This window comes from Hermetia illucens, chromosome 1 (genome assembly GCF_905115235.1).
Source record: "Hermetia illucens chromosome 1, iHerIll2.2.curated.20191125, whole genome shotgun sequence".
NCBI classification, from domain to species: Eukaryota; Metazoa; Arthropoda; class Insecta; order Diptera; family Stratiomyidae; genus Hermetia; species Hermetia illucens.
This window is the reverse complement of record NC_051849.1, coordinates 85,828,689-85,856,145: the sequence shown is the minus strand read 5'-3', so window position 1 is coordinate 85,856,145 and position 27,457 is coordinate 85,828,689. Positions and strand designations below refer to the sequence as shown.

The 27,457-nt window shown below is 39.8% G+C and overlaps 1 protein-coding gene across 3 annotated transcripts in view; it reads right to left on the bottom strand.

Moving 5' to 3' along the window:
* Positions 1-27,457, bottom strand: part of LOC119652565 (glucose-6-phosphate exchanger SLC37A2) — a 36,618-nt gene that overhangs the window by 763 nt on the left and 8,398 nt on the right. For 2 of the 3 annotated variants that reach the window (XM_038056778.1, XM_038056786.1), the window contains 6 exons: positions 12,377-12,936; positions 12,226-12,273; positions 653-851; positions 408-556; positions 220-343; positions 21-98 (listed from right to left, as the gene is read on the bottom strand). In XM_038056778.1, coding sequence (XP_037912706.1) covers positions 21-98; positions 220-343; positions 408-556; positions 653-851; positions 12,226-12,273; positions 12,377-12,936 — 1,158 coding nt within the window. The remainder of the gene's footprint in view (positions 1-20; positions 99-219; positions 344-407; positions 557-652; positions 852-12,225; positions 12,274-12,376; positions 12,937-27,457) is intronic. The other variant, XM_038056793.1, reaches the window with a different exon arrangement.

The window sequence follows — 27,457 nt, the reverse complement described above, 5'->3', positions numbered from 1 at the left end:
TGTTGAGGTATTTTCCAAACCTATTGATCCCGTCCCATCGATGATTGCAGTTACGGTGGCTAGAGCTCGAGAATTACCCTCAAGGCAAGTGTGGGTACCTGGCATTTACCAAAGAAAAATAGATCAGATTAATTCGGATTAATTTTAACTATTTTATTTTCATAATAATTTTTTCATTTCTCCCGCATTTTTAATTATTTTAAGTGTTGATTCCCTTACCTAGCTCCGCACTCACTGATGTAGTAATCAATGCATAAGGACCATTAACTAGGATTCCAGCAACGAAAAGTAACACAATGCCAACGGTCAGTGAGACAGCGCCGTACTGATGGTATAGTAGCAACTGAAATAATATTTTTTTTCCAATAAATAATTTGCACGTATCAATGGCGAAAATAAAAAATTACCATTGGAGCGGCAAGAAACAGCATTGAGGCACATGTCGTTGCAGACATATGGGTATAATCTGAAATTACTCCGGCAGTGATAGCACCTACAATACCGCCCACATCGAATATTGTTGAGAGATCAGCACTATACGTCGCTCCTAACGTAGCTGTTAGACACATCAAAATGTTAATCACATACTCAGATAAGATGACGATTCATGTCAATTAATCATAACAATCGCAATGTTCCTTAAAATACTTACTGGACGATTGTATATAGAGAGGAAGCCAGTAGAGGAATGTGTAGCTTACGAGTTTGGAGAAAAATAAGCACAATGAAAATTCAATTACTCCTGGAATATATAAAGCATCTAATAATTTAATAGGTGCTCGTTCTGATAATCTTGGCTCCGTTGTTCTTGATAACATTGGCGTTCGCTCTGTCGGACGATATGACACTTCCTGTAAGCGAGACATGTTATCAAATTATGAATTTATCTTATATAAGAAATGAAAGAAAGTTGAAACACGCACAAGTAACTAAGACGTTTTAACGTTTTAACAACACAAACATAAAATTCCAATGACTAAACATGCTAAAAACGTAACAAATATATGCATATATGTAAACTTAGATGCGTAATGGATCATAATAATTAAGGCTACACATACAAACGGATAAACAACATTTTGGAGCTTAAATTTCTAAAGATTTCTCTTTATTTTGAGATTCATTTCGAACGTTTGCGTGAAAAGGGCAGTGAGTTGAGTTCAGTACTTTATCGATGCTATTTCTGTTGGCGAGGATATGTTACATCAATATTTAATTGTTGGTAAACGCCTTAAAATCTAACAAATATTGTTCATTTGTATGACTTCATTCAGCCTGATTGGAACTTCGTCATGCTATTAACATAGTATGCTGGTCCCAAGCCCAGGTAAAGGAAGCGGGTTTGAGGCAACGTACTTTGCACTATCCTCAGTAAAACAAAAATAAAATGCTGAGATCAGGGAAAGAGGTAAATAGAGTATAGTTGGAGTTATTCCACTATGCTAAATCCCACTTGATCTCTCTTGGTGACCAAGAAAATGAATACAATGTCGTTACAAACATTATGTACAGTCGCAGGCCTCGGAGGAATGCTAGGGCGTCCCCCTCAGTCGACGCGGCAGGACGGGCCCCGGTCCTGTCGAAAAATCAGCAAGGGTTCTTGGCGCATGGACGGCGTGAGGACGTAAGCAAGTAAGTCCGAACAAACCGAACAAAACAAAGACGTGCCTGCACGCTAAATGATGGTACCCTAATTGGAAAGACCGAGGAACTCGCAAGAGCACTTCGGGGGTTCGGAGCGCGCAATGAGGGTGGCGAGCGTTTAATCGATCTTGCGGACACCCATGATCTTGTACTTATGAATACATGGTTCATCAAATGATTATCTCATCTTCCTACATTCAAGACCATAGCAACTCTACATCGGCCAATGATAAAACAGCGTGAGGAACGCACTGGCCCGCCGCGCATTAAATGGTGACGATTTGGTGAGAAGAAAGAAGAAACGATCTCACTCACATGATTACCGACCATTACGAATGTGGAAGAATGGTAGAAGCAAATGAAAGACACGATCCACAAAGCGGCCTCTGCAACCCTCGGGGTCACCAAGCCGGGTAAGCGGTACATCAATCGAGATACTTGGCTTTGGAATGATGATGTTGAAATGCAGGTCCGTGAATTACTGCACGATAAAACGCCTGCTAATTGGTAAATTTATAAGAATGCCAACCGAGAAGCAAGGAAAGCGGTCGCTGTCACCCGAGCGAAGCATTACAAAAATCTTTACGATAAACTGGACCCTCGGGATGGCGAGAGAAGTCTGTATCGACTTGCTAAAAGCCATAACGAACGTACAAAGAATATCGAACACTTCTGTTGCGTTAATGACAAGAACAGTACTTTGCTTACCAACCATCGAGCCGCAACGGCGATGGCGAGAATATTTCGAGCAGATTTCAATTGAAGAATTTGCTCATCCTCCACTTCCATAATCATTGCCGACATTTGGACCAGTTCCACCTATCAGCGCTCAGAGTTCCGTCCCCACGTACTCGAGGAGGGCGATCAGACCCGAGTCTGCAAAGGACTCATCTGAAGTGGCTCTGTCACGAAGTCTCACCGGAGGTTATCTGGTACCATGGGAAGCGGGATGACCCTCTGAGAGCATATGCTCCAGGAGAATTCCTGGAGGATGTGCTCTCGGCCCGGTTATATGCGGTTGGCCCCCTAGTGGGAGTTTCATGGCGGTTGTGGTTATGCGCGGAGTTGCATTGTACAACTCGGATGCCGTACTCCTTAGTTGCGGCAGAGGTGTTAGATAGGCCTCGCATCCACTGGTATGAATAGTGAGCCTGCACTCAGTATAAACCAGGACCGCTGTGTGCATGGCGGGGCTCTGATTGTGGTCCCAAAATCAATCCGTGTCCGAAGAGGACCGTGGGATTATGCCTTCACCAGGACTTTCATGTCAGCACTCAGAGGTGGCGGTAAGGAAGATGGCGGCAACCCTGTTGGCCAAACCAAAACCAAGTGGCCGAGAAGAACCTCCATAGTGGTGGCACCGGGAGACGCTGTACTCACTTTGATTTGCCGGCCGTGATGCAGTAGGCGAACGCTCCAAAGGCCTAATTAGGACGATCAGATCCAACTCTGAACGGGGACTCAGCTGAAGTGGCAAATTGGTCACGAAACCTTACCAGGGGTATACTGGTACCCTGGGAACCGGAATAGCTCCTAGACTCTCATACTTCGGGTGAACTCCCACTGTATGTGAGTTGTTTGCGGTTGGCTCCGTAGTGGGAGCTTCATGGGGATTGTTGTTGATGCTCAAACGAGAAGAGACCTTCGGGCCTCGGCGTGGTGTTACGTTGCGTGCCGTACTCCTTAGTTCGGTGGAGATTTAGGTAGGCCTTGCATCCACCAGTAAGAATGCTAAGCCATGCACTTGGTATAGACTGGTACCGTTGTTGCTTGACCCTGCGGGGCTCTGATTGTGGTCACAAAATCAATCTGTGTCTTAAGAATACCGTAGGATTAAGTCTCCACGACAGGTACCTACGTTAAACACTCAAGGACTTAACTGTCAGCGCAACTGAACTCGAGGAGGCAATAAAAAGAATGAAATTGGGGAAAGCCACAGGACCTGACGACATCGCATCTGTGCTCTAGAAAGCGAAGAGCTGGGACCCAACACTGTAGCTCAGTGAATTCTTTAATCAGGTTATTCAGGAAGGAAGAACACTATCTGACTGGCAAGAAACTACCACTGTTCCAATATGGAAAAAGAAAGGTAGTTCAGCAGAATGTTCAAATTACCATCCGATCCGGTTACTTTCCCATACCATGAAAATTTTTGAACTTATTCTTAAAAACCGTTTTCGCGAAATCGTTGAAATAACCGTGAATCAAGCCGGATTTGTCAAAAACTGCGGAACTACTGACGCAATACACGCTGCGCGGTTACTCATGGAGAAACACCATGAGAAACATCGCCCTCTTTACATTGCATTTCTGGATCTGGAGATAGCGTTTGACCGTGTGCCAAACGAACTCATCTGGTATGCTTTACGATAACACTTAGTGCCAGAAGAACGCGTGTGCTGGGTTCAATTGCTCTACCACGATCCGAAAAGTAAAGTTCGAAGTATGCGCACCCCATCAAAACCGTTTCGTGTCTCGGTCGGTGTTTATCAAGGAAGTGCCCTCTCACCACTCCTCTTTGTTCTTGTTATGAACACCGTTACACGGGATATCCAACGTCCAGCGCCCTACAGAACTGAGGGATTTAAATACCTCGGGTCAACTTTGCTTCACGCGTTAACGCAATCTGGATGAAGTGGCGTTCCACAACTGGTGTTCTTTGTGATCGACGTATTAACGATCGGCTCAGATTTAAAATTTATTGCAATGTCATCCTTTCTGTCGCTCTCTATGGCTCTGAGTGTTGGCCGACTATAAAAGACAATGAACAGTGTCTTGCGGTAATGGAGACGAAGATGTTGTGTTGGACTAGTGTCACGGTTCGATCACATCCAAAATGAGGATATCCCCAATTGCTGTAATTCGTGCTAATGAAAATTCACTTGCCAAGATTGATTTGAACATCGAAGTCGATGGTAAACGACCAAAAGGTAACGGTGGCTTGATACGCTGGATGAGGGGGGGGGGGCATTCGCTAGAACTAAATGGCGAAACTGATCACGACGAGCCGACCCCGCTTGTGAACGGGACAAAGGCTGAAGAAAAGGAAGAAGAAGTTTTATCGTTTAGAACCTTGATTAATTATATATTATATATATTATATGCTTTTGTCTAATGATCTTCTTTCTCATCTTCAACAATGATTAAATTAAGCAAACTCATTAGGCCGTGGCATAATTTATAAAGGACATATGCATCAACCAGAGATCTGCGCAGTTGAAAAAACAACACACTAAGAAATTCGAGAAGATTAAGGTGTTACCTTAATCTTCTCGAATTTCTTTCGTCTTCTCTGGAATAGGGAAGGTTCTTTTTAAAAAGCAGGGTTGAGTAAACTTCGCAATCATGTTAAGGGCACCATACTACCGAAGCACATTCTAGAATACTGCGAACAAAGGAACTATACAGAATGACTGATGAATGAACATTCTTGAACTGATAAGAGGAGCGAAGAGCAAAGAACGAAGCCAGACATTCTTTAAGCTTGGCTGAGGTTTGATTGTAGGTGACTAAGTGATGCAACGAAAGACAAAACCAGTAAACAAGGAAGGGAGATTATTAATAAACAAGGAGAATAGAAATGATCAAGGGTGGGGCCATGGGGGACTCCAGATGAGAAAAAAAATAGTTGAAACGCAGCTGTTGAACCACTTAAGTTGCACCTCAACCAGACGAAAAACCATATGAGCCAAGTTTCTTGAGAAGCACAATATAATCAAGCAATCAAAAGCTTTTTAAGAAAATTATATGCACGTCTTTCCTTTGATCGATTGACTCAGCAACAAAGTATTCTCGTATCTTTCTGGAATTTTGAGGTGAAACATAAAAGAGCCTGGGATTCGCCTTCAAGAGTCAGTCCAGGTCCAAAATTAGAGCGAGACATCTGGTTATTAATACGTCTCGAATATAATTAAATATTTTATAATTAATTGTGAATAAAATTTGTATAAAAATTAAAGAGCGGGCTTTTATTAGTACGCTACCTAATTCAGTGAAACATGTACGGAAATAGTGTGTGCAATTCGCGGCTAAAGAATTGCATGTACGGATTCTGATTACGGAAACCTCAGGGTCTGACATAAAAAGGTCTTTAGAAGTCCGAGTATTGAAAAAAATAAAAGAAACAAATCTTAATTATTTTTTTAGTAAGAAATATAAGTATTTTGTGATTTTTTCAGACTTCCAAAAAGAGGAGCTTTCTACGTCTCATGAATGAAATTGAAATGATCCACAAGTATGATGTATGACGTAACTCGATACTATACGTATAATTATAAACGATTCCTCATTAGGAGGCTTTCCGGGACAAAACCCCATCTCTAATAGCGTCCTACAAGTTAAAATCAATCGAATCACATGGATGTTTCTACAGTCGGGTGGATTCTTTTTATCTTTTCTCCACTTCTAGTAACTGGTTGATAACTTACAGCTGAAAAATCAGCCTCATATGATGCTCGATTTATAACAACTACAACCGTGTCTTTATTATACACTCGTTCAGGTGAATTTTAAGATATTTATTGGATTAAATTAATCCTCGCTTTCAATTCGTACTGTTTTTCTGAATTCCTAAATAAGAAATTATAGAGTCCATATCATACGCACACCCTGTCTGCAACAATTACTTGTATTTTATTATTATTGTTAAATCTACACTATTACTGAACTATTTCGGAAACAAACTACTTCGGCCATCTTATTTCTCCGATGAAACGATTTGCCTTGTATATCTTAACTCGCAATCAGCGAACGCTCTTTTCGATTTGTATTTTCCCTAAACCAAACACTTTAAGGGCTTATATTGCTACATGGCGGGAAAGCATAAAAGCATCTTTATGACAAAGCTATATTATCTTTTTAAGGTTTTTATTTAACAAAACCTTTTTAAAATCAGTAAAATTACAAAATTATTTGTTACCATAGTTTCTAGAAATTGACTGGAACCCCCCTTAAGTTTATTCTAGGATCAGTTATTTTTGTAATAATAAATATAGGTGGTATCATCCAAGTGTAGTGGAAATTGTACTATTACTAATGAACAAAGTTGCCTCTTTTGGATAAATTCACTGCAATCGAAGGCAAATGTACACTCAAATATTTTTACATAAGAAACCTTTCATACCCGAAGCTCCGAGTTTCCGGTTTCTGATTCGTTTTAATTTAATTTTTAGTTTGAAGGAAGTCTGAGTCCGACTAAAAGTAGCCCCCCCCCCTTTTTATTGGTAAACGGATTTGTAAGCATATATGAATGGTAAGAGGAGATGTGGTCGGCAATTTTGTTCACAACCGAGACAGAAGACACGAGGGACATCTCAAAACATCCCTGCTTTCCAATCAGCTATTTCCAATATCTTAGAGTCAACTTATGGACTAGCCGGCCGACTCACCATTATCCAGCTGCCAAATACGCTATATATTAACAATAAGAAACTGTTTTTAATTAGAAAAACATAATCCATTAAAGAAGCCTGGATAACAAGTTTCTTTAATTTAAAAAACAAGTCGAATTCATGCCTCCCCAGGGAGGTGAACATTTGACCCGATTTTCGTAAATAACGAACTAGACTTCTCCCGACTAGTTGATTTTCAACATCTCAGTATTGTATACAATGTTTTAACAAAACGTTCACGTTCCGCGAATATAGATGAATATGAGTTTCTCGATTCAAAAAGAAATTTTCATTAGTAACCGATAACTTTATAATATTCATACGCTGAAAACTCATCGAGAGCGGATAAAAAGATTGGTCCTCACCATAAATCAAATCGGTTATCGACTATCTGAAATGGGGGGAACCCGCGAAATCTACCTTTTCTGCTGCATCATCTATCATGTGTCCAGATGTGGAGGTCGAAGTTTGTGGATTGGTCTGTTTCGTGCAAGAACAGAGGCCTTCATTTTGGGATTTGGACGTTACCAAAACTGTAACAAAGTGCGAAGAGTGGTTCTGTTTGGTTGCTGCTTACGATTAGTAGCATAGCGGACAATATTATACGAACAGTGTCGGGAAATTGGAAGCCAGACGATTCAGATATAAAAGGTTTTGTGTTTTCCCCCCACATGTATGGGGAGCCCCCTTTAACTGCCCATAAATTTATGGCACTCACAGTGAGTGTGGTGATTCAGAATTCTCATATGTCCACCGAATTTCGTTTAAATCGATGAGGCCTGTCTGCGTCATATCATCGGAGTACTGATCTGATCTCAAACGAAGAACTAGGTCGATGCACAAGCCTGGTACTCATACGCACTGTGATGGGAAAGCGAAAGGGGCAGTTGATAAGATACACATTAAGGAGGGGCGACAATTGCCTTGCTAGCTACAGTAAAAGCCATCCTTCAAGATGTCCGATAAGTCGGTCGCCCCAAGGGCACTTGGCAGAGGACAATAGACAATAGAGGAAGAGTGCGAGCGAGTTGTAGTTGACGCACTATACCCCATCAAGGGATGAATGGCAACCATATTATTGTTTGGAGATGGAGAGGGAGGCAAATAGAACTGGACTGGAAATAAACAACCAAGGCAAGCTACGCCCCACATAGAAATTTACACCAACCATAGACCTACAGTGACAGATAGAGTATATTCCAAAACAAAATACCAATCTTTTCCTTGGTGGACCATAATACCGAGCAAAATGTCGTGCACATAGATTTAATTATATTCCTTAAAACCCTTGAAATCACTAAAAGATGAGGCTACTCCACCCCTAAATTCTTGTCTCTGCTGTTATGTTACATGGGAGCAAAACATGGATTTCCATTAGTTTTTTCTACGAACCGTCAACAAATTACTTCGGGTTGATACAATTTTGAATAAAACGTGTGACTAAGGTACTGGTAGAAAATGACAATAGGTTGACTCGTATAAAAGTTACAATGGGCCATGACTGATGTAGCATGTGGACAATCAATTTTATCCATCTAACATGGATTTAATGAAAAAAAATACCTGTCCTGCCGTGAAACGGGCACAGTTTCATTGACATCTATTATTTGTGTTACATAGCGGCATATGTGAATACGAATCATATACCGCATATTTGAATATGTGTTGCTTTTATACCTTTTCAGTTCTAATAATTACTGCAATATTTCTGATACACTAATAGCGATAAATTGGCCAATTTCAAATTGCATATCACATCACATAAAAGACATGCTATTAACTTTCAGGAAATGCAAAGCAATAACAAAAGGAGCTTCTTTGATAACATAATATGTATGGATTTTCACTTGGCTTTTTGTTGAAAACATCAGAACGCATATAATAAACAAAGACATATAACAAACATTATTATAAATGCTTTCCTTGTTCAATTTTTCTATGTTTGAATTATTTTCTTTTCTTCTCGCCAAACACATCTCAGGGGTACACTTAATAGTATTCGCGCATCGTTACCCCACTAAGATAACGACTCCTCTGTGAGGTGGGTATTGACAATTCACTCAAAGCATTCGTCGCTTTTCGTAAAAGGTGACTAAAAGGAGTAGAAATCCGGGGACATAAAACCTGTCGAGTTATTTTTTTGCGATAGAAATGTTATCCATGGCTCAGACAAGGACCGAAATAGTGGCTATCGTATCAGGACACGGGTTGGTTTTTTGAAAGTGCGTCCACTCCTCCATAACGGTATCGATGGCATTATAATGCTCATTTTCTTCAACTTGAGCTTGAGTTACAGTGTTACAGGCTGGACGGTTGGATGGTGGTACTCTGGAGAGTACTACCTTGCGGCATTGCGGAAGTAAGCGTGAATCCAGTGTTGGATTAATGCTTACGGTTACTAGACCGGCGAACGTTAGGAATTGAAAGCTCTATTGACCGTTGCAGGTGGTGCTGAGCTTGACGCGTTCAAGCTCTGATATCATGCCAAATCCCGGTGAGTTCAGCGTAGTGTGTCCCGTCACAAAAGGGAACTTGTTATTGCGCTGGTCAGGAGAGTAGAAACTACCGCAGATATCAATGATTTCAGAACCGTATACCACATCACGAAAAAATGGCACGTGATCCAAAATATTGCGATGGTCATAAAAGGTATGTTACCGGTCGATTCCTGGACTTCACCAGAGCTTTCAACCGTATCACATCCGGTGAAGCTCCGCCTCTCGGAAATAGACACGAAATTATCTCGATTATCAATGCACTAAGCCGGGCTTAACAGTCGTCCCACGGAACTTCTCATCGCTGATCCTGCACTTTCAGTAGAGCTACTACTTCCATTCATCTGTAAATCCTGACAATCCGCAACTTTTCTCAGAGAATGGAAGAAAGTGCTAAAGTCGCGAAAAACGGTACTCGTTTTGATTGCGAAAATTTGAGGAATATTTGAGTGCTAACTGCTGTCGCAAAGTTAATAAAAAAAATTTTCAACCGCATCAAGAAACATCTCGAAAGCTTCATCGTTATCGGTGACGTTCTTCATGCTGTTTTGCTTGGAAGACGTAGAGGGCTTGAATGGATTATGACATCTTTCTTCATATACCCTGACTACGCTGACGACACTCGCTCTCTGCACACTGCTCACTGCTCTCTGACTTGATCTAGCGATTCTGATTTTGGAAAGAGGGGCAAGTAGAGGCAGGCTGAATATAAACACCAAGAAAACTAAGGTTTCCAGTCTTACTGGTCATTGCCCTCTCTCTAACTGCATTAATGGGCAGAACATCGGAAGTACATACATATACCTCAGAGTGTGGTTGGAACTGTTCAGTGCTAATGTTCTTTCTGTGTTGCTAGTTATTCAGAAGCTCAAAATCTTCGCATCAGTTGTCTGCAGCATGTTATCAAGGTACGCTGGCCAATACAATTTCGAACGAAGAACTTCGATGGCACATACTAGTTACCCGTGGACCCGGGAGGTGCAGTGACAACTCCACTGCTGACTGTAGTATGCGGTGCAATCCACTGCCCAAAGGTAGCCGATAAGTGGGTCGCCCCAGGATTAAATGGTGTAGAACAGTAGAGGGGTGCATGCGTCCCGGGCACTCCTGGGGGAACTAAAACCCATTTCAGTATACGATCAGCAATGGTGCATAGGTGTACCTCATTAATGGAGGAGAGAGAAAGAGGATTTCAAACGAATTTCTAAATTGAGGTATAGGAGGATACTTTTGTATTTGCAAGTATCATCGTCAGCAGCGGCGTGGCAACCGGTGTCCGGTCGAAGCTGCTTTAATAAAGAACTTCATCCCGGTTTTGCGCTAAGGCCCACCAATTCGATATTCGTAGTCGCTATCTGGTGTCCCATGGTTAGCGTAGGCTAGCAGTTGGATGGACATGAAGAGGATATTGCTTCTGGCATTCATCTTATTGTGAAGTGACTTCATTAATGTTGCTAGAGGCATGAACATCGTAAATTTTTAACAATAAACATATTCAGAAGATTTTATCAGTTTGCAGGGACTTGCAAATTTGATCTGAGTTGAAAGTCATCATAAATTGTGAAAATATCCATAGCATGATTTACTTTGCTATTCCCCTGTCTATTGAAGAGCAACGGATCAAATAGTTACTAAACCTTTCGGCGACAAAACAATTGTATATCAAAGACTTCATGAAGTAGTAAACACCATTCATTGATATATTAATTTGAAGGTCCTTCATAATCGCCAGCTTTGTTGGAAAATATCGACATACAAAACAAATAGCACAATAATAAAACATTTGACTGTGTTAGATGCATACAGTAAATTGACGGGTATGGACCTTATTTTTGTAACACTGCTGACATGTAGATTGTATTATAGTCATTTCAAAGCCAATGGTTTCATATTTTTGATCCAAAATGCCCCTTTAGTGGGTTTCAGAGCTTATAAAGTGATCAATTCTGGATATTTAAATAGTCAGCTGCCCTCGGTCATTCTTCGCCATACTTGCTTTGTACCCTACAATTAACTATGCATTTGAAGAGGCAAAATACTGTTCGCATAATAGTTTCGAACCCAAAACAGGAGACTAATGTGTCCATGCCTCGGAGTTATCGCAATTGGAGCGTTACTGTTTTATAAGCAATAATTCGAATCTATATAAAAAAAGTATTCATTCGGAGAGGATTCCGAGAAACAATAAAACTATTTTCAATAATGAATATGTACTTCTGATTTTGATTTGAAATGAGTGCCTATTAATTTATGTTCTGGACGATAAAAATCAATAAGATTAACTGGATTTTTTTCCAAATTCAATTGAACATTTCACTTGAATAAGATTAGAAAAGACTGTAACCATGCAACAAATATTTAATATGGATAAATAAAGACATCTTGTTACATTAGAGAATAAATGGATTGTTATATTGTATATTATCTCAGAACGGCACATAAATGAATAAACCCAAGAATTGCAATCAACATCTATGGCTTAGCTACTGTACCGAATTTTAGTAATTTACATACGTGAACGTTTATTTAATTGTGTTATTTTTATTCCCGCAAAAAAAGGAAACACAATAACTATTCGTCTACAAATTTTAGTAAAAGGATTAATTCTTTTCCCTGTTTCAACATCAACATACTTACTTCTGGAAGAATTCTACTTTAAAAAAACTCGACTTTGATTAAATTGTGCATGCACTTACAGTGTTTATACTCCCAAGATTTATTACCGGTTCAATAACAATGACTTTCTGATTCATGGAAAGTTGAATAAATAGTGATTAAAATCAAACCACGCCATGCAGAATCATGCATTAATGATCAGTTATCTGTAAGCCAGAAAATCTTACATACCTGCACTGTGTGTGGATCTGCCGCACCTTCAATATCTGATGCACTCGAAACACGTCGATGTATTCCTAAATTTGGCGTATGGCAGCCGACGAGATCGGGTGAATCGACCAGAAAAAGAAATATAATGAACCCAACGCATCCCATTATTATTCCCGGTACAATGAATGATAACGACCAATCAGATTCAACATATGCAGCTGCAATAACCGATCCCAGAATATTCCCGATCGAAGTATGGCTATTCCAAATACCGAATATTAAGCCACGTTTTGTTTTTCCAAACCATCTTCCTACCACGGTTACAACACCAGGCCAGCCAGTAGTTTGTACAACGCCAGCAAACGCTTGCACAATCAAAAAATACCAAAGATTATGTATGCTCGATGTTTTCGCTACTCCTAATAGGTACGTGAATATTCCAGACAGGATCATGCCAAAACTAAGGAAGTAGCGTATCGATACTCGTTCAGCGACAAATCCCGACACAAACATTGCCGCAGCATAGCAAAAGAGAAAGGCAGAATCCAGTGCACCGAAAAGTGCAGGAGCATCGTTCGTGTCTGGAAGCAAAAAATAAAAGTAAAATTAATTATAATTATGAAATGATCTTATATAAAAAAATTAAACATAAAGTTTGAATTTTTTGCCCAATTCTATATTCAATCTACATACAGAGTGGCTATACCTTTTGTTCTTTTTATACAAAAATTAAATGAAGCAACCAAAGTTAATTTTTATAATCTTATTATAAAGGACACATATTGGGTTACATAATATGGAATTAATTTATTAAAGCGGTGTGCTGTCCTCAGTTTTTTACCGAGTCCTAAATTCGCTATCTGAGACAGATTCGCGCCCCATCCATCATGTATTTATTTATTTAATGGAGGCAATACACACAAAAATTCCTTATTACATATTGTCCTCAGAGGGAGAAGCAAATGAATGGCTTATTTTACGCTTAAAACTGCAGAAGGAAATAGAGTCAAAGGACCTAAGCTGTAGGGCGTTGTAGGTTGGGCATAGACTCGGGATCGGGGAGTGGAAGTAAATCTCGAGCTCCGCGAAGGGTACATCAAAAATGTCCGTACTACGTGTGTCATGAAACGAGGCTGTACGGAAAGTAATATCCGAGTTGGCGAGCAGTCCATCAGACAATTGCAGAGTTTGAAAAGAGTACACATATCAAGGAATATACGGCGTTGCTGCAGGGAGGGGAGATTGAGAGTGCGAAGTCTTGCCGGATAATCAACCCGTGGAAGGTTCTTTTCGTAAAATAGGATCCGGGTGAATTTGCGTTATACAACTTCAAGAGCGCGGCAGTCACGAATGCGAAAGGGGGACCAGACTACACAGCAATATTCAAGGATGTTTCTGACAAGGGAATAAAATATGATAGTTTTAAGGAGGGCTGAATTGAGGTAAGGTCGGAGGAGGAACGTAGGATAAAACCGAACATGGAAGCTCTATTGATGATGTCAACGAAATGGGAATTGAAATGAAGTTTGTCGTCGAATATTACACCCAGGTCTTTGAAGGACGTCAGTAGTGAAAGGGGTTGCCCACTGAGAGAATAGGAAAACGATGTTAGGGAGGGTTTAAGCGAATAGCACATCCCGTGGCATTTGTTGCCACCCAGTGTTAGCTTGTTGACCGAACACCAACGGACTAAATTATCAAGGTTGGACTGTAAGAATTTAAGGTCGTCTGCGTAAAGCAAATACGGGCAGGTGAGGATGAAGGCGAGGTCATTGATAAAAAACAGGAAGAGTAGCGGGCCAAGCATTGAGCACCAAAGGAAGGAGAGAAGGAACGAGATGAGTAACCATGAAAAGAAACTTTGCAAGAACGGTATGAGAGATAGGAAGAAAGCCAGGAGATGACTGATGGAGCGACGTCTAGTAATGAAAGTTTAGAGAGAAGAATGTTATGGTCAACGGTATCGAAGCCTTTGGAGAAATCGGTATAAATAGCATGTACCTCCTGCAACAAAGTTGGCAAAGACCAGAAGGTTTGAAGCCGTAGATCTATGTTTCACCAAACCATGCTGCTCTTTGACAATGAAGTGCGCGGTCAACCAGTCGTTGACGTATCTTTCCAGGATTTTGGAGCAAGAGGAGAGAAGAGAAATGGGGCGGTAGTTCACAGCAAGAGAAGGGTCTCCGCTCTTGAGGACAAGGAGGAAGAGGTTAGGAAGCCATTGGGCCAGGTCCGGCATTGGGGTCAAGATTACCAATGAGGAACTCAACCAAGGAAGGCGTAAGGAGAGGAATGGTCAGAGATTCGGAGCAGTCAGCAGATCAACTGCTGCTTATAATGAGGTCTGGACTTCATAAATACATTCTCAATATGGAGCACACATTTTCTAGGAGAGTTAAGGCGGGAGGGTTGCTAGGCCGATCTATACAACTGACAAAGCTGTATGCGACCAAGCTCCATCTTGTATCAAAATTGCCTCCTCTCTCTCTCTCTTTCTAAATTGTGGGAGGATATATTCGCTATATTCTCTATTAACGGACATTCTCTCCATGACTGAATGTATTCGGCTTTTTCCGCATTGCTTAGTCCGCCGTAGTTGACGGTTTTTTATGTCGAATTTCGGGCACTGTATAACGAGAATACTCATGCTTTCTCCCTGTTCTGTTCTGTTAATTGGTCATCGAATGCAGTTGTATCCACGACTCGTACTTAAAAGTTGATGCGATTGCAGATATTTTTTTTGCAGAAGTTAAAGGTATTGCATGTTGTCTATACGCCTGCCGCCTTCACTTGATCAATTGAGTGTACCGGTATACAGTTCACGTGGATATTTGTTTACCGACTCCCGCGGATGCGCTCAACAGGATCGTCACTGTTCGCCGCCTGGCTTATTTCCCGCCTATGTTCGGATCTTTCTTTTTGCTTCTGTGGAGAGTGCCGGCAAGTCAACTTCTTCTCCTCTACATTTTCTCCTTCATTTTTTCACGATATTAGCGTGGACCTCGTAGCTATTGTCAAGCCGATGCATCCTTTGAATTCCTACTCGTCCTTAAATTCTGGTATTCACCATGGCTGTCGTCCAGAAATTTTACTCTCTTGGAACCAGCATCTGAGGCTTATAAAAAATGATATGTAAATAACTAAAACAAAAGCCAAAAGGAAAACCCCATGGACCACGCAGTTCATATAACTTCACTTTATATGATGATGACGTCATACACGTCTTAGAGTGCAATAAATTTACCTGAAGTGTAAAACTTTGACCTTTTATAACTTTATTAATAATAGTTGGAATGCTTTCAAATTTTTCAAAAATATGTTCTATATATATCGCCTATGCTGATGCCAAATTTTGTACTTCTAGAATGAACTTAACGGGGGTTTTCGAGTAAATTTTTAGAATATGGTAATATACTATTATTAAATTTATTTTTATGTAGATATCGGAGCAAGATGTATTTTAAGGTCTAGATTTCTTTAGACGCACTACTGTGATTTTTTTCAGATTTTTCGGTTGGATAGGTTCTGAGAACGAGACCTGTTACACCTTTTGAGGGTCATATTTTGAGCCATGTGGCCATACTCTGTGAAAAAAATCCATACCCCCCTTTGGCATGTACGAGGAGCCCCCCTTAAACTCAACACAGAAAGGCGGCACTCGCTATATGTAAAAGGATTCACAGACCGCAGGTTCTCACCAAGTTTCGAGACAATTGGTATAGCCGTTTCTAAATAAATCGGGTGTGACAGGCAGACAGACATCGAATCGATTCTAATAAGGTTCTTCATGAATATAATTTTAATATTTCACTTGAATATGAATTATTCTCGTTAATTATGACGTCAGCATTTTATTTGCGTGGCTTAAGATGCAGTAAGTTCGCGCGATATTGATAAGGTTGAACTGCTTTAACATTGACACTAATAATCGGATTTCCATGAAACTTGGCATGCGTATGTACAATGTCTGTCTTCTGTGCTGGTACAAGATTTAGCACTCCTAATATGAACTTAAGGATTGTTTTCCAGTCAATTTCTACAAGTTGGTAATATTCTATTAGTAAGTTTATTTGAGCAGATATCGGAATGGGACATATTTTGAGGCCCTGATTTTTTTCAGCTTTTCGGGCTGGATAGTTTCCGAAAATTAGTCTTGCGCCGCTTTAAATGTGCACATTTTGACTCCTTACTCGCACGTTTCGCAAAGTACTAATCGAGACCTTTCATTTGATACCGCACAAAAAAAATTTACATCTCGCTTTGCATGTATGGGGGTTTTAAACTCCACGTAAATTTATGTCACTCACTGCATGCGTGGGATTTCATAGTTTCCATATATCCACCATCCGGTTCAGTCGTTTTGGAGAATAGCGCGTGTGACAAACAGTGAATCGAATTCAATGACGTTTTGTTTTACACAAAAATTTGAAAAGCTAATGAGCAGTACCATCGAAGAATTTTAAATGAAAAGATGTACTGTGGTCCCGTATTCAAATGGTTCCGACAAAAATGCATTTACAGTTTCCAGGGCGATGAGCATTTGCAATTTCCTTAAAAAAAGACTACAAATATGTGGATTAAATTTGGAAAGTTCATGTTTCTCACATGAACATTTATGTGGCCTTTATTCACCAGAGAGGAAAACTAAAAAATCGTGCACCCAAAAACCCTCCAATGCATTATTTTTTTCTTTAAGTGACATTGCAACGCATGCCAGGCACTAAATCGTTTATGTGTTATCGTTTGTAACCCTTGCTACTCAATGTCATGTAACTATAGTTGGCTATGAAAGATTATTGAGTAATCGTACAATAAGAACCATGATAACGGAACCCTCATGACCATTCATCTGGTTCATTAAAATAAAATTAAACAGAGTCAATAAAGTGATGATTTATCATATGCAGTACTCTATGATCTCGGGCAATCTTTCATTCACCCTCGTTATTGCTGTCGTTACTCATATATGCATTGCGGATTTATTGGAAAAAAACCCATCAAACTCAATGATATTAATCCGAAAAGCCTAATGCGAAGAATTAATGTGACGCGTACGACTGTTATCATGTCAGATTACTTTTTGTTACTGTTTAACTGATATTTTCCAACAAACGTTATCACCTATAATACATTATTGTAGATATGCCGCATTTATATATTTAAAAAGAATGAAGTACCATCAGAACAACCGAATATAATACAAACGTAAATACTAGGATTCGAAGTGTGTAGTGAATATGGAGACAACACGAGACAAAATCTCAATTAATGACACGTTACAAACGACAATGTAATCAAATTTGGGCAGGAGCAGTGAAGAAGCAAAAATAAGTAGATTTTTTTGGGAGTAAACTTACAAAAAAACTCTGCAAGCTCACAGTAAATTTGCAAATCCATACGCACCGCATAGGGTTTTGTTTTATATAATATGTCTTCTGTTCATTCCTAAGTGGAACATGGGTCCCAAACACAGGCACTTTTTCCTATAACTATACTTTTTTCCATGGTCATTGCATTTAGTTACATCCAAACTTTTTTTATTACAGTACATTTATTTTTGAATCTTTCTTCTACATAGTTATCAAATCTTAAATCTAAAAAAACAGTCTACATCCCTTAGTGTCGTTCACGAAGGTCAGTTAGCAACCAATAATTAGTAATTGTTCTCAGTATCTTTGAAGAATTTTGATATTAAATGCGCGAGCAGATCCCCAAAGTCTAGATTGGTTTTATTACTTTTTTGTTACATATATTAGCATTTTGGATTCCAAGTGAGCTGCTCTTGGATTTGGAAAATTTGTCGAGTAGCCAGTGCAAGTTTTTGAGGACACTGCCTTGGGGTACCAAAGCTTTGATGTTACATCTTCGTGAGATAAAACTTTTTTGTTTTACAACAAATCTCCTGCGTGTGATATACGATTTGGGAATTTTACGGCTATTCGTAGATAGCTTTTCATTGACTTTGTAGATGAACCCTTCATGCCAGACCTTACCAAATGCAGATGAAACGTCATTAAAAAATTTGGCCAAGAAAGCATAGCTTATCTCGGGGACTAATCGATGAACTTGTCCGAGGAATCGATGTTTTCTACTGACTCCGAACTAGGGAGGGGAAAGGATTTTGTTTTCGTTTAAGACTTGTTGTAACTTGCCGATCTATAAGACATGACAAGCATTGGATCTTAATTCATTAAACATGTGTGTCAGTTGAATCTTGACAGTTCTTGGATCATTTTGGTTTGGTTCCGTCGAAAAGCCCCTTTCTACCGTTGAGCAGATGGTACCTATTTTACAGTATAACTCTTCGCCCAGCTGCCGTCCGACAGTCGAATTGGTGACTCGCGTAGGCTGGACACATTGAGCTTCTTCACTGCTCACCAGAGGGAATAATTCATGTTTGAAAAGGCGTTCAATTTTCAAGGAAGCACTTTAGTTCCCATGTTTCTCTTTTTCAATGCTCCTTCTAGCTGCTGCCAGATTCTTTTCCGAATTTGGCGATATAAATTGCAGCCATTCACGCCCAGCTGTCATTTTTAAGGTTTTGTGTGAAACACAAATGCATTTCTACGAAATCTAGGCCTAGGTTCCAATATCTGCACAAATAAAGTTAATAATAGTATATTTCCACATTTTAGAAATTTACCCGGCAACCCCCCTTATGTTCATTTCAGAAGCACAAAATTTGGCAAGGGTGGAAGGGATAATATAGTGCACAATTTGGTCAAGTTTGAAGAAATCCAACTATTATTAACAGAGTTATAGGGGATAAAATTTTGCCATTTTTGTGGATTTCGTGCACTCTACAATCTGGATGACGTCATCTTCACATATCAATTCATCAATACCACAACGAAATGAGTTCTTACGAATTGGGTTGCAAAGAATTACTTTGTTTTAGTTTTTTAGTAATTTGTATATGAATATCAATTACTCCAAACAGACATGGGTGCATGTAGATATATAATATATGCGAGCTAATGAAGTTTACGGGTAGTGTCTAATTCAGATATATATATTTGTACATTAAACCAGCCGTATTTAATGTGCATACTATATATGTATATATGTACGTTTTTGTGCACGAAGTAAATCGGAAATATGGGTACGATCAATTTATATACGTGCATATATATATACAGTATTCGGCAATAGGCAGTTTTTTTATTTAGGATGAGGATAGTATCTATGTCTGTAATATGTACGCATGTCTTGTAGTTTGGAAAATTATAAAGTATTATGTTGGATTTGTAGCTATATACGGATAGAAAAATGTGCGTTGAAAATTCTCAGTTGTGAATGGGTACCTGAGTCAAATCAGGGTAAGAATCTCTGGCGAGCGCTGCTGCAATGCTGACCACATTACTTCCTATAGGAGATTGTAATCCTGTAATGTACCGTTACGGTCTTGAATGAAGTGCTCTAACACACTTCAAGTCCCTGCACTGTATTGTGGCGCCAACGATTATTATTATTATTCTATTAATATTGTTGAAAGAAATGGTAACTTTTGGAGGATAGTATACCGCAAATTGCAATATGATCACCCGATTCTACTTCACACATAGTTCTTAGAAAAATGTTCCATGACATAGTGCTTCAAGCGATTTTTAATAAAAATCCCGGAACCACCATGACTTTTGCCACCTATTATAATATTCTATTTGTCGGTGAGATGAATCTCTGATAAAAGGAAGATGTGGACGCCAATGTTGACGAGGAATACTTGTAATTCCATTTTATGTTGGCTAATGTTATTCGTACTCCACTGGCAGGTTATGTTATACCAGAGTTTATTTTTTGCGAGAAGCGTTTTAAGGATCAGCGTCTGTTTCGCATTAGTTCTTGCAACATTTTTTGGAGTTATACTAAATATGAGTGGTCCGTATTATTATAGATTCTAGGTTACTTTCGAATTTGGCAAGCTGTATTCCTTCGTGACGTTTGAATTCCACAGTTTGAGAATAAAACAAAGTCTACTGAGTTTCATTAGGCAGTGGTTCTGATTAAATCGCCTATTAAGGGTCCTTCAGTTGGTGGTTGGAATCTTCGAGCCACCTCAACGAATACAGAGCATCTCGTGCAATCAGCAGTGTGGCTGTTACCACAGTTATCGCAGAGGTTTCTTCCTTGTCTACTCTAGCTGTGAGATTTAGTTCAACGCGTGTTATGCATAAACGTGGAAGTGCAAAGTATGATTTCGTGTGTCTAAATTCTTATCAACTAAAACATTTTATAGGCCCGTTTTTCATCGGGTTCAAGGTCAATGCATGCAACATAATGTAGCAGTTCATAGTCCGATACGTGAGAGCCAGCCGCCACAAATTCGGCTTACTGTGTAGGTGTGTTGTCCTGATGAAAGAGAACGCCAGCTTACAGTTTGCCTTTTTCTTAGATAGCTTATATCAATGTTCTTATTTGCTCCGTATAGTAGGATCCGGTTTTAGTGACTGTTTTCTAGGTAATCATCCATGGTAATTCCATTGCTAAAACAATAATGTCTCTCTGCCCCCTTCACAATGATAATTATTGAAATTAAGTTTAATTAAAATAACTAATCCACGGTGATGGTTATGTATAAATATAAAAGTCCCTAATCATAAGATGAACAACACCTTATAATTTCCCAGCGAAAGCAAATTAAGGAAGCAGAAAATAAATACAAGGCGAAAACCGAAAGCTGGGCTTTTTAGACATGAAAAGTTTTGTAGTCTTTTCGTTCTTCGGCAGTTACTTTTAAATGTAATCAATTTGAATTAGTTCGTTTTGAGAACTACAGTAGGCACTATTTGAGCTGCAAGTGCTAATTATTGATGTCACTCGTATTCGGTCCGTCGATTTCACTGATAAAAATTGAAAATCCGAAGGAACGTGCACTCTTCACCATCATCATCAACAGCGCAACAACCAGTACCCGGTCTAGGCCTGCCTTAATAAGGAACTGCAGACATCCCGGTTTTTCGCTGAAGTCCACCAATTCGATATCCATAAAAGCTGTCTGGCGTCCTGACTTACGCGATCGCTCCATCTTAGGCAGAGTCTGCCTCGTCTTCTTTTTCTACCATAGATATTGCCCTTATGGACTTTCCAGGCTGCATCATTCTCATCCATACGGATTAAATGACCCGCCCACCGTAACCTATTGAGCCAGATTTTATCCACAACCTAGCGGTCATGGTATCGCTCATCGTTATGTAGGGCCAAAAAATCTTCGGAGGATTCTTCTCTCGAACGCGGCCAAGAGTTCGTAATTTTTCTTGCTAAGAACCTCCGAGCAATACATGAGGACTGGCAAGATCATTGTCTTGACCAGTAAGAGCTTTGACCCTATGGTGAGACGTTTCGAGCGGAACAGTTTTTGTAAGCTGAAATAGGCTCTGTTGGTTGCCAACAACCGTGCGCAGATTTCATCATCGTAGCTGTTTTCGATTGTGATTTTCGATCCTAGATAGGAGAAATTATCAACGGTCTCAAAGTTAGTTTCCTATCTTTATCTTCACGTTTGACCAGTGCGGTTTGACATTGTTGGTTCGTTTTTTTTTTTTGGTGCTGACGTTGCAACCATATACTTTGGTCTTGTCTTCATTGATGTGCAGCCCAAGATCTCGCGCCGCCTGCTCGATCTGGATGAAGGCAGTTTGTACGTATACACACTCTTAGTGGCATTCATTTGTATGATTTTGATAACAAACTGTCATCCGTTTCCCATCGCAAAATTTCAATTTTCCTAACTTTTCTGCGTGACGCATTACGTCATTGTATATTGCTTCATATAAGTCTGTGTAATGAACTTTACCTGACAGCTCTCTCACCGCGCACGCATGCCTGTAACGTATTTGGCTATTTCTCGAAGATGCACAAAGCATTGGTAACCTAAATTCAACACGACCCGTTTTCGCGATCCGGCTGTCGTTCAACAGTGAAAACCCCCTTTTATTGCGCACACAACAGAAACTTTGAATAACCCTCCCGGAAATATTGATGAGTATTAGGCTGTCAACAAAAGTGTCTTCATTTCTAGCGCGAATTGAATTGCTGGTCACTGTCCAAAAGGGCGCCACAAGATCTGACTGGCTATGGAAACGTGGAGGCGGATCGATGAATATTAAGAGCTGAGAGTTCTATCGATGACGACGAATGTGGCTGAGCGTAACGTACTGGAACTGCCATATCGCGACAAAGTACGAAGATAAGCAGTATCTACCAAAAATGGCAATTCTTTATGCATCACGAAAGAGCTTGCAGGTCATCCGTAAACGTTTCGATGGTCCTGTAAAACTTTGTTTTTAACCCAAAACACTTGTCTTTTCATCTTCTGATTTGTTCGATAACTATAACCCAGTTTTTTCTTCCTTCTTTTCATGAGAGAAGAACATTGGAGTATAACCAGAATACCAAATACAAATATTATACAGCCAGAACTGACCATAAATATCCTGGACAATTTTAACAATTTGCGTCATGACTCGCAATGTTCATGTTTTCTCTGCAAATAACATTCATTAATTCCTCCTATGACGCCTCAAAGACTCACCTTCAGAAGTTAAGATACTTCCATTTGAAAAAAAAAAACATTAAAGTGTCAAAAACATAAGCACTATCATCTTTATATACCAAGACAGTGGCTAATGAGGCTCACAAAGATATTTTCTTTTTAATTTCGACAGAAACAAAATCGAGTACAATTTGACGTGGAATCTTCATATTAACAAACAAAGCGGGATGAATGTATGAATAGAAGAAAATTACTATAAGCAAGCAGTCATTCGCTCTGATGAAAAATTGTTCGAATGTACACTTAGCTTTTTTATCAGAAAAGGAGATGACAAAAGCCTCTGTTAGTCATTCCAAAGCTCAACTACGGCTCTGGTACAAAGCAAACATTTTCAGCATGCGGTGTTTTTATCAAAATCAAAATAGTGATCTTTATCACGTATAAACCATAATCAAACAGATGCGTTGTTTTCAACTGGCATTTCCTTTCATTTTTACTCGGTGTTGACTTTATGTAAGACCTATATGTAATGCCTATCATTACCTGTTGCAGAGAAAATTTCTTTTATTGCACAGTTATATAAAAGTATTTAATGCGTCATCACAGCCACCATCAAGCATTGAATATTAAAAACTACAGCTGTCAATTACATATTGTTCGTGCACTGTCTCTAGGTAGTCCCACCCTAGGAGGATTTAATTTTTTGAATTGCATATCTTGCGAGAAAACTAGTTATTGTTTTTAAAGTCGTATGCTACCTCGAGCAAAGCTATCCACCCCAAGTAAAACAGCCGATATTTCCAGAGATGCGGAGTTCAAGCTAAAAGTGTTAGACGTAAAATTGACTCCTAAAACAGCATTCCAGGATGAGCCGATTTCGACCCTTTTATATACGGTAATTTTCGGTAAGATTCCAGCTTCAACTTCACAAAAAACTCTCAGAAAGAAATATGTTTATGACATTGGGAAAAGTTAACGATTACTTTATAAAACCATTTATTTAAACTCCACAAATTGATGATGTGATCAGCATAGGAGAATCTAGGACGAAAACCAGCCTGCTCTCTGTCGATCAAACTTTCGAGTTGTTCTTTGATGCATTCAAAGATTATTTTAACTATTATTTTTGCGAGCAAATAGCTCTCCATCCGCTCTTTCCACTATCTGAGAAACATTTCAAATTCCCAGAACATTTTAATAAGTACCAGCTTTCCAGAAATTATAGGCGCTGCAAGAAAAAAAAAGCGTGGAAAGACTGTCAAGTCTGGTGGCTTAACTTTACTTGAATGCATTGATTATCGAAGTGATCCCATTTATATTTGAGTAGTCCGCATCCACGTGTTATAGTAACTACCCATTTCATCCACGGCGGTGAAGCTTTACTAGATATTATATTGTAAATATTATGGGTACATATGTAATTGTCTTAGGTCACCTACAAGTTTTTCCGTGATTCGGTATATTGTGACGAAATCATTTTCAGAATTTTCTGATTCGCTGACCAGTCGAATTTGGCAAATTAACTTTTGTCGCGGTGAACACAACGTTGAACTTAACACTAACGAGTTCATAAACATATAACCGAGCGAATATCAAGGATCAAGCTCGCGGTTCCGAGGTAGTTCTCTTATGATCCTACGTAATCTTGCAGCGCTTGGCGTCAGTGCCTTCTACGAGTGCATTTATAATTGTTGTAACTATTTTTTGATTGTTTGGATGATAAATGAAAGGGCTCAATTGGTGCTTTTCTCATATTTGAAACGTAAGGGAGTGAAAGTTCAAAATATGACACCAAAAAGAGTAACAGGTCTCCTATCACACAACCTATCAAACCGAAAAATCTAGGCCTCAAAATACATCCCATTCCGATATCTGCACAAATACAGTTAATAAGAGTAGATTATCATATTTTAGAAATTAAGCCGGAAATCCCCCTTAGATGTATGCTAGAACTACAAAATGGCACTTGCATAAGGGATAATATAAGACAACTGTCGGAAGTTTGAAGGAAATCCAACTATTATTAACAAAGTTATAGAAGGTGAAGTTTTTACATTTTACATAAATTTCGTGCATTTTAAAACACATATGACGTCATCATATCATATCAATTCGTTAATACCACAACAAAGTGAGCTCACATGAATGGGAGGCCGTAGTAAAATATTTCGTTTTAGTTTTTTAATCATTTATATATCAATATCAATTACTCATATTTATGAATGTATGTATTGGTATGTATATATAAATGAAGCTTTGGGGTAGTGCCTAATTCAAATAGATGTATTTGTACATTGAACAAGCGATATTTAATATACGTACTTTATATGTACATATGTATACTTTTATGCACGAAGTAAATCGAAAATAGATGTACGATAAATTTATATACGTGCATATATGAGTATAGTTCTCGTAATAGGCAATGTGTGTTTTTTTACGTTTGTAATATGTATACGGGTATCTTGTAGTTTGAAAAAAAATATGAAGGAATATTTTGGGATTTTAGCCATATACGAATCGAAAAATGTGCATAGAAAGTTTCTCGCACAAGACGAGCACCAAACCTTTATACTCGAAGCGCCAGTTTCCGATATTCCGACTTGTTTTCTAATTCATTCAACTTGTGAAGAAGTGAACCCCGCCGTGCTATTAACATAGTATAGTGGTCCCAAGCCCAGGAAAAGGAGAAGGGTTTGAGTCAACCTACTTTGTACTATCGTCAGTAAAACAAAAATAAAATGCTGAGATCACGGAAAGAGAAAAATAGAGTATAGTTGGAGTTATTCCACTGTGCTAAATCCTACCTGATCTGGCTTGGTGACAGGACCCGCGACAGGCCGACCAAGAAAATGCATACAATGTTGTTAAAAACAAGATGATCGGAATGAGTGACAAGCCTCGGGAAAATGCTAGGGCGTCCACCTCAGGGGACGCGGCAGGACGGGCCCCGGTCCTGTCGAGAAATTGGCAAGGGTTCCTGACACATGGACGGCGTCGGGGCGTAAGCAAGTTAGTCCGAACAAAACAAATACGTGCCTGCACGTTAAATGTTGGCACTCTGACTGGAAAGACCGAGGAACTCGCAAGAGGTCTTCGGAAAAGGCGCATTGATATCTGCACTCTGCCAGAAACCCGATGGTCTGGTGCCAAAAGCTGCGACATTGAACGCGAACGCGGTAAAAATCGCTATAAACTTCTTTATTTTGGTAGCCCACACACTCAATGTGGTGTTGGCATTGCCACCTCAGAGGGTTTCCGTGATGCCATTAAAGAAGTTGAACGATTTGATGATCACCTGATGAAGCTCACCATTATATAAGCTGATCGCACTATTCACTTCTTCACCGCGTACGCAACACAGACAGGTCGACCTGATGCCGAGAAAGATGCCTTCTGGCAACTTCCCGATGAAAAGACTTGTCACGTGCCTGCTGACGACTATATCATCATTGCCGGCGACCTTAATGGTCATGTGGATGAAAAATCAGACGGTAATAGGTGCCATGCGGGATTTGGAGCGCGCAATGAGGTTGGCGAGGGTATAATCGATTTTGTGGACACCAATGACCTTACCATATATTTATGAATGCATGGTTCATCAAACGATTATCTAATCTTCGTACATTTTACAGTGGAAACAGTAAAACGTAAATCAACTATATTTTCATCAGGCGCCGACATTTTACAACTATCACTGATTGTAAAGCCGTTACCTATGAAACCATCGCACCTCAACATCGGCCTGCGAATTAAACCACCGATAAATCATCGTGAGGAACCCACTGGCCCGCTGCGCATTAAATGGTGGCGATTTCGTGGGAAGAAAGAGGAAATTATCTCACTTACGCGATTACCAACCATTACGAATGTAGAAGAATCATGGAACCCTCGGGGTCACTAAGCCAGGGAAGCAGTACATCAACCAAGATACTTGGCTTTGGAATGACGATGTTGAAATGAAGGTCGGTGAAAAGAGAAGGGCATTGGCAAATTTATAAGAATGCCAACCAGGAAGCAAAGAAAGCGATCGCTGTCACCCGAGCGGACTATTACAAAAATCTTTATGATAAACTGGACCCTCGGGATGGCGAGAAAGATCTGTATCGACTTACCATAACGTAAAAGCCGTAACGAACGCACACAGAATATCGAACGCTTCTGTTCCGTTAATGACAAGAACGGCCCTGTGCTTACTAACCCGCGAGCCGCAACGGATAGATGGCGAGAATATTTCGAGCAGATTTCAACTGAAGAATTTGCTCATCCTCCACTTCCACAACCATTGCCGATATTTGGAGCAGTTCCACTTGTCAGCGCAACTACACTTTGATCTTAGCCATAAGGCCGAGAAGCTAACCCGTTGGGGAGTTCCGTCCCCACGTACCCGAGGAGGGCGATCAGACCCGAGTCTGCAAGGGACTCATCTGAAGTGGCTCTGTCATGAAGTCTCACCGGAGGTTATCTAGTACCATGGGAACCGGTATGGCCCTCTGAGAGCATATGCTCCAGGAGAATTTCTGAAGGATGTGTTCTCGGCCCGGTTATTTGCGGTTGGCCCCCTATTGGGAGTTTTATGGTGGTTGTGGTTATGCCTACATCGCGGGCAG